Source organism: Monopterus albus, unplaced genomic scaffold (genome assembly GCF_001952655.1).
Source record: "Monopterus albus unplaced genomic scaffold, M_albus_1.0 scaffold6.1, whole genome shotgun sequence".
Taxonomy (NCBI): Eukaryota; Metazoa; Chordata; class Actinopteri; order Synbranchiformes; family Synbranchidae; genus Monopterus; species Monopterus albus.
The window spans coordinates 3,557,592-3,566,151 of NW_018127886.1; the positions used below are offsets into that span (position 1 = coordinate 3,557,592).

General features: G+C 40.7%; 1 protein-coding gene across 1 annotated transcript in view; it reads left to right on the forward strand.

Annotated features, from left to right (window-relative positions):
- adora1b (adenosine A1 receptor b) overlaps positions 1-1,915 on the forward strand; it is a 4,082-nt gene extending 2,167 nt beyond the window's left edge. Inside the window, exon 2 of the mRNA XM_020619301.1 lies at positions 527-1,915. Coding sequence (XP_020474957.1) covers positions 527-1,286 — 760 coding nt within the window. The 3' untranslated portion in view covers positions 1,287-1,915. The remainder of the gene's footprint in view (positions 1-526) is intronic.
- Positions 1,916-8,560: the final 6,645 nt, after the last annotated feature.

An 8,560-nucleotide genomic window follows, 5' to 3' on the forward strand; every position in this document is an offset into this window, starting at 1 on the left:
TTCCTGCTTCTAGACAATGATCAGGCTGAGTCTTTCTGGCTTTTCTTCTTGACAAGACATCAATGATAAGATTTCAGAAGCTCACCATCTTTTACTGACAGTACTGTACCTTCTGGTTTTTATCAATTAAATGCTATAAACACCAAAAAAGCCAAGCCAGTGAAACCTGTTGTAGCAGAGGTGTTACAGCTTGTCTTCACTGTCACTGTGCTGCTGTAAAACATTTGTAGATAATACTAATCCACTAATTTGGTAAACAAAAGAAGCATGAACAACTGCAGCGCTGCAAAGAGCAAGGCTTACTGATAAGGGTTTTGTTCAAGTGGAAATATGTGCTGCCAGGAGCTGTTTGTAGTGCCTGGAGGCTTGTGGTTAAAAAAGATAGCTTTTTATTGTGAATTGCACTTTTTGTCGGCTCAAGGACACTGCCAACATGACAGATGAAGTAAAAAAAAAAATGCCTGCATGTCCTGACAGTTCTGTGAGAGAAAGTGCTGACATAATACCGTGGTGTTTGCTCTTGCAGGTACAAGCAAGTGGTGACCACTCGGAGAGCAGGTCTGGCAGTGGTGATATGCTGGACAGTGGCTTTTATTGTGGGGCTCACACCCATGTTAGGATGGAACAACCTGAGTCACCTGCAGCAGAACAGTTCCATCAGCTCTGACCTCGTTATCACCTGCCAGTTTGAAAACGTCATCAGCATGGACTACATGGTGTATTTCAACTTTTTTGGCTGGGTGCTGCCACCGCTGCTTCTCATGCTGGGTATCTATGCAGAGATCTTCTATATGATCCACAAGCAACTTAACAATAAGAAGTTCACTACCAGTCACACTGACCCCAACAAGTACTATGACAAGGAGTTGAATCTTGCTAAATCTCTGGCTCTGGTCCTTTTTCTCTTTGCCATCTGCTGGCTCCCCCTCCACATCTTCAACTGCATCACACTCTTCTGCCCTGAGTGCCAGAAGCCCATAGTCCTCCTACCCATTGCCATCTCTCTCACCCACGGTAACTCTGCTGTCAACCCAATAGTCTACGCTTTCCGCATTAAGAGGTTCCGAACAGCCTTTCGGAAAATCTGGCAGCAGTATTTCTGCTGCAAGGACACACCACCTCTGGAAATTCAGCACAGCGACAGGAAAGTGATGCCCAATCCAGAGTCACAGCAGGCAGCATCTCCACAGGCCCCTCAGAAGAAAATCATCACACCTGATCCAACGGGACAGCAGCCACCCTCACCTGAGCAGCAGCAAGACCAGAGGCCTGAACCACCACAGTAATCTGAAGAATGTACATCCTTAATGGAACACAATGCAGTCTAGGCCAAGGCACAGAGCTGATTCTTGGCTGGGACAGTAATGCTTGAGCACCGGCTCTGTCCTCATTTGAATCTAGTTTAATGAGGAGCATGAAGTGCTATGGTGCTGGAGGAACTCGGACAATTTATGGATCCTAAAAACTGGAGGGTCATTTATTTTTACTCAGGAGTAAAGGATTTACTAAAAATCTGATCACAGTGGAAAAAAAAGACAAAATGGTATCTATAAACCTAAATAACAGAAGTCTTTTTATAATGACCAAGTGTTTATCTTAGTAAGAGACTGAAGGCATTAAGCTTTAACTGCTTTGTTCATTATGGTGAAACAGTTAGTGTGAACATGACCAATTGTGCAATATAAGTTATTGTGGTTGGTCAGTATCTGATTATCATATGTTATAACTTGCTACAGAATGAAAGTCGATATGTTCATTAGAGGGGGTTTGTCTTACTGCTGTAATACTGTGTGTATGTTTAAACTGACAGTGGCTGAAGAACATGAATGTAATAATGTCAGAGGGAGACTCTAACAGCCCAGCTGTTCTCTTTTTTAGGGTATTAGTTGCATGACAGTGGTAGAGAAAGTGGAATTATGGGGAAACATTCTAACACCTCACTTCCACCAGCTGCAATGCGTTTCGTCTGTGACGCGATCACAGGAGCTGATCGCGTCACTGATGGAACGCAACGAAGCCACATCTGGTGGAAATTAGCGGTAAGCCAGCTAGTGGTGAGAGTGAGGTCCTAACACCTCATTTCCACCAGCTGCATTGCGTTTCATCTGTGACACGATCACAGGAGCTGATCACTGATGGAACGCAACAAAGCCACATCTGGTGGAAATTAGCTGTAAGCCAGCTAGTGGTGAGAGTGAGGTTTATCTCTTTTTCCCCCCAAGAACTGATAATAACTTTATCATAGGGCCAGACATAAGACACCCTGAAGATTGTAAAGATTGCACTGGCCAAAGCGCTTTACAGGGAGATTATACACCATTCACCCATTCACACACACATTCACACACCAATGACGACAAGACTGCCACACAACGGTGCTAGTCAAGCCACCGGGAGCAATTTGGGGTTCAGTGTCTTGCTCAGGGACACTTAGGCATGTGGGGAGACCGGGAGTCGAACCACCAACTTGCTGGTCAGAAGACGACTTGCCCTACCTCATGAGCCACAGCCACCCTTATCTTTACACCCTGAGTATCTTTACTGCGCTGTAAGATCAGCATATTCCATAATTCCAAACTATGGCATCTGTAGATTAGTATTTAAATTATGTTCAACACCACTGATGTAAAAATTGTACGAGAATGTAAAGTCTCTTGTAAAGACTCAGAGCTTTGGCCAGAACAACTTCACTGATGTTCTCCATGGTGGCTGACAATCTTTTACATAAGGTTACGACATTTTATATTGCTATCTTGACAGTGTCTCTCTGCCAGGAACAAGGAGAGAACATTTTGATGCTTGCATATCTAAAAATTAAATAAAAATAAAAAACTGAAAGCTTATTACACTCTACTCCACCAGTATCTTACTTGGTTTACAAAATGTATAGGCTAGGTACACTGTAAACACATTTGAGAAAAAAGTGGATGAATAAATATATGTGCTCTCTATACCAAATGACATTTATTACCTGGGTTTACAGTTTTCTTAGTGATTACAACATTATTTAACTTTTTCATGTTTGTTATGTTTAGGTGCTGGCAACACCTGGTTAAACTTGGGGAAAGGTTCTAGTTGTGGTAGTGATTAACATAACTGAAACTGAGAAGCCACTTTAATAATACATATATACACATACTTTCTGAGAGACTGAGAGGCTCACAACAAATTCCTCATGCCCTCATTCAGTCATGTTAAAGTGGATGCTATCAGCAGATCACATGACTATGTGTAAAGGGTCACTAGATGTGATAAAACATTATTCTCACCTGAATCTGCAAGTCCCCTCAGCTGTATGGAACTTTTTTTTAGCATCTTTTAGGTCTTTGCTTTGGATTTCTGGCCCACTGTTGTGGAACAGTCTCATCAGCTTTATTTCCAGCAAAAGAGGGTAACTATTCCCAGCAGGCAAAATTAGCTGATGAACATAATGGAGCATTTAAGAGCCAGAGACCAAATCCAGAGATGAAAAAAGAATGAATATTGGACTTAAAAGTATCAGGTGACCAGAAACATGGCTCCAAATAAATAAAAATGTTGCACTGGACCTGCTGGATGTGAAAATAAGCTTCTGTGTACTGGTAGTTTTGCCATATTAAACTGGTAGTTTTGCCATATTAATTTAAAACATGATAATATGTCAACATTGTGTTTACAGTTTGTTTTTGCTGCATCCATGTGGCCAAAAAATTATCTTATGCAGTTTTAAAGATGTCAACTAAACTCCCTTACTGGTCTTTTACTTTCTCACATGAAGTCAGCATTTGTTGTATGCTAACTAAGGATACACCTACCCCCCACTTAGTGCATCAGTTATTTTTGAAAAAAGAAAGACATGTAGGTTCTGTTCTGCCTGTTCACTTCTCTCAATGAGTCAGTACTTCCTGACTTGTATTTACTCAACAGCATTCAATACATTAAGCCCCAGAGAACTCTACTTTTCTACTGGTGCCTTGCTGCAGTTTAGCAGCACTGCCAGAACTCTCATTACCGCAAAGCAATAATGCAGCGAGTGGCACTTACTGTAGATAACAGCTGAGCCTTTTCACAGCTCTGGCAACTCCCCCCACCGCCGTGTATGAATTCCTTTGATATCTGTTGCCATGTAATGTTGCTGGAAAGCCCATGTAGTCTGAGTGAGGACTATTCAGTCCTGCTGTGTCTGAGAGGTCTCAAAGGCTGTCAGCAGACTCCTCTTTGAAATATAACATGCCCTGAATCCATACAGTGAACATGTGCACACTTTCATGTGATTTAATGTTCACCCGAAAGCTCATAAAGCTCATGGTCTGGTTCAGTAATAGGAATGTTTTACATACAGTTTCATGCTATTACTGTAATTTAATCAGTGCGACAACTCTTATCATGTTGGCCTAGTTTCGTGGACACAGATGCTGAGTTTCAGGGCAGGATTTAGAAGGAGATATAAGATAAGGATGACAAATAAGAGGAAATACTGGAGCTGTGTGCTTCAGATAGAGCAGCAGAGGAGACCTTTCACTCCAGTGACCTGCTGTCTGTGGGGCTAATGTGGCTGTTAACCACAGCTCCTGAGGGACAGAGAGGGGTCTGTCTACAGACCACTTCATGTTCACATTCTGCAGTAAACCAACTCAGGGTGTAGCAACCTTCCACAGACATTATAACTCATTTGCACTTTAGGGTCAGTAAATGGTTTGGTGCATATTTGCAAGGGAAATTCTCAAGTGAACATGAGCGTACTGTAAAAACTATAGCGCCAGTGACCTCTACACTGCTGTCGTCTTCTCTGCTCAAATGCAATTTGGATTTTTTTCTGGGTGGTTTGTTTCACCATGTTTAAAACCAATATTTTGCTTTGTACATGAGCCAAATCTCTAAGCAAAGTGAACCATCAGTTCTAACCAAATAACCAAGACTATCGGTACCTTCACTATAGAGGGCTCGGGAAAATGCACGGCATGATATATATATATGTCTCGTTTATTTATTTTTTAATTGAGGGTCATATTGATCTACCTGGATTCTGATCAGACATGAACAAGCAAGCATGATGTGCTCCCTGGTGCTACCACACAACAGGCTTCTTGTCAGAAAACGTTATATACCATCACAAACACCACAGTCCTTTGAAGGCTGAAAAAAAATGCCATAATCAAGTCACAGTTCATTCACAATTTGATGGTGTTACAGAGTAAACCACAGAACCACATCCACCATCAGAGTCATTGATCAATTTGTGTGATTTCACAGAAAAGCAATCAGTCATGAAAACAAGGCCACCAATTCTGATTTTGCTTAAAGTGTATCTCTGTCAGATACATCTGTGTTATGATAAAGAAAAGAAAGTAGGGACAAAATGAAAGGCTGTGTCCAAATAACAACAACAACAACAAACAAACAAAACAAAAAAAAAAGAGTGAATATAAATTTCCAGTACAAGGAAAATTTGGATCCAGTAACAAATGAACACAATTTATTGAGATGTACTGATATGCAACATGTTTTAGATAAATAATTGTAATATAGCAAACCAATTACACAAAGCTGATTCACTGCCATCATCCTTACATCTGAAAAACTGGGACCAGTTGTCTTTCATAGTGGTTTATCAGTTTTCCCCCCACTGACTGAGATAAAGCAATAAAGCCACACAGAGAATGAACATTTATTTCCCCATACCAATCAATTAGTCACCGACCAGGATTACAAAATTAGAACAACGTCATTGTCACTATTTTATTCCCCAACACCCCACTCCCGGTTTTATATCATATTTCTGCCTGAGGAGGTTTTTTTTTTTAAAGCAGCTTTGAGGCAGGACCATAAAGTGTATGGAGAAGCCTCCCTCCTGTGTAAACCCAGACTAAAGACAACATGCAGTGGTTCACAAAGCAGACTGACCACCGACGGTTTCCTGCATTGTTGGCAGCATAAGTCACTTCCTTGAGTTAATGAGAGATTTTCTGTCTACAGTATGTGACTGTAAAAGCATAACAAAAATTCCCTGTTCCAGAACTCTATCTCTGGTGGTTTCACTGACTGTCCTTATGACAGACTGCCACCTGCTGGTAAAGATCATTTTATGCCTGATTACAGCTAAGCAGTGTGAAGAAGACTTGCTGTTGATCTGACTCTCTGATGAGGGTACCAAGGTCACATCCGGTTCCTTCATTAAGCTTCTTCCACATGACCTGACAGCCAGTTCAGCATTTGTAGACTTTTATTTAAAATCATCAAATGGCAGTTTGAAGGACCCACTTGGCTTCCTGAAAGAAACTAATTAATATCCTAGAGACATATCTAGAATTAGATCTTGGAGCTTGAATGGAGCTGAAACAAAAGTCCACTGTTGCATAAAATGAAAAACGTAACCACATAATTCATGGTGCTCAAATGGAAACTGAATTGTAAACAGTTATTAATTAAAAATTCAATCATTTTACTCTGTAATAGGAACAACATGGTGTTTCTTAAAAGTATTGTTTGGGATGTAGGACGACATATATGCTAAAACAAGGATTTGCAGTTCAAACTAATGCAGAGTTGAAATTGCAACATAGTTTATCATCAATTTTTTTTATTATAAACATTTAAAATCTAGATTTATGAGCATGAAACTACTATTTGAAGTTGTTGATTATCTCACAGAAATCCTAAGACCTGAATGCAAAATTGTAGTTTATGACTTTAGATGTGAGAAGGTGTCATACTTTAGTCTTTTTAAAGTCTTTTTTAAGTCTTATCATAGTTTTCTAGTGTAAGGCCATCTTAAAGAGTATTGCCAAGATTCGAGCTTTTACAGGAAAATGACGCACAATCTAGGTTTTTGTTCTGGAGAAAAAGGCTGCATTTATCGTAGGTGCAAGAGTTCAAACGTCAGCAATCCCACATATGACTTCAGTGAGCTCAAACCCTCAGCAAAAACATCAAAAAGAGGGATAATTGCCTGCCTCAACAAGTCTGAGCCAAAGTGTGCAGAGGCAGCTGAAGTGCTGCGCCTGACTCACTTTCCGCCTGCTATCAGCTGTTTGTTCTTTATCAGGAAGGGGAAATTCCCAGCCATTTCCCATATTTTGGAACAGTGTTTAAAAACCTGATGAATCCGCTTTACATGATCTCTTTATTAAACATTTTCTTTGGGTGACAACTCAGAAATGCTAACTGTATAAGACTTGCTTTGGTTAACAGAGCTCAGATTTTGAAAACAACTCTTTAAAAAGGTTGTGGAGGTGTTGCTCCATATGGAGTTAAATAAGAAATAATAATATCTGGCGCAGTCAGAGACGCATTTTGGCCCGTGCCATCACTCCCTGTGGCTGCGCCTTGGATAGCAGAGGCTGGAAAGCCCACAAAGGTTGCTGCTTACAACAAACAGTGAATAGCTTTTAACGGTGGTGGTGAAAGATGGCTGTCCATAAACATAATACAGCTCCACCTGTCTGGACTTGTTTTGTACTGGCAGCCCATGCCCCAGCAGACACACTTTACCCTCTTGCACTGCTCTTGGCCCAACCCATCTACTGCATTTTAGTAATATGATATAATTATCATACAAATTGTCTGTAGCATCACTTCAAATTATTATCTCCCGGGGGCAGTGTGGTGGCCTAGGGGTTAAGGCACTGCCAATAAACCACAGTGGCCTTTGCTTCTGGCTTGTTGTGTGCGATACCACTTATTTCCTTTCTGATCCAATACCAAGTAAAATCCAGGCTGGTATCACTGATACTGATACAGATACTTTGAGCAACAAAACAAGTTAAAAGAGATGGGTCCAGACAACAGACAGTTGTGTAGGCGGATCTATAAAGGCCTCCTCCTGGCGACTACATATGACATCTACTCTGTTACTGTGATACTCCAAACTAAAAGCTTTTCTCATTCTGATTCTCAGTGGCTCACACATGCACAGAGCCAAGGTTCACATACTGTATGGCCATGACATGGCGGAAGGACAAGTAGTTCCCATTAATAGGGGATTATTTAGATTGTCCTGGTGATAGCGGAGTTACTTTCTGCTATCTTCCTTGTTGAAAATAAAATAAACATTTACCCCAAATTAGGCTAGTGATTTTAGATATTGACCTTTAAACATGGAAATCAATCCTAGAACAGGAAACGCTGAGATCTGAAGTACTGATATTTCAGGATTCATCCGCACATCACTACTCCTGGCTGGGACATTACAGTATGTCTGTCCACTGTCACTACCTAGGAAAGGCAGAAAATACAAAACAAATAAAAGGATAAGCATAGCCTATATATACAAAGTATTAATGACTGTCTTGGTAATTTCTTCACACATTTGAGTCTTGTACTCACCTCATATATCTGGTTCTCAAAGCCATAAAATTACTCAACAGTTTGAATGTTATAATCATTTATGCGTCTATACAAAGTCATTGCAAAACATTAGTATCCCTTTGGTTTTAGGACTGTCACTTCCTGTTATACTCATCAGTACCAATGTGTCCCAATCCTGTAGAATACCGGAGTGGTAGCAGGGGGAGGTATACATGTATGGTCTGTGGTAGCCAAAGACCAAAGACTTGGGAAAGAAAACAGTGATAAGCAGGAA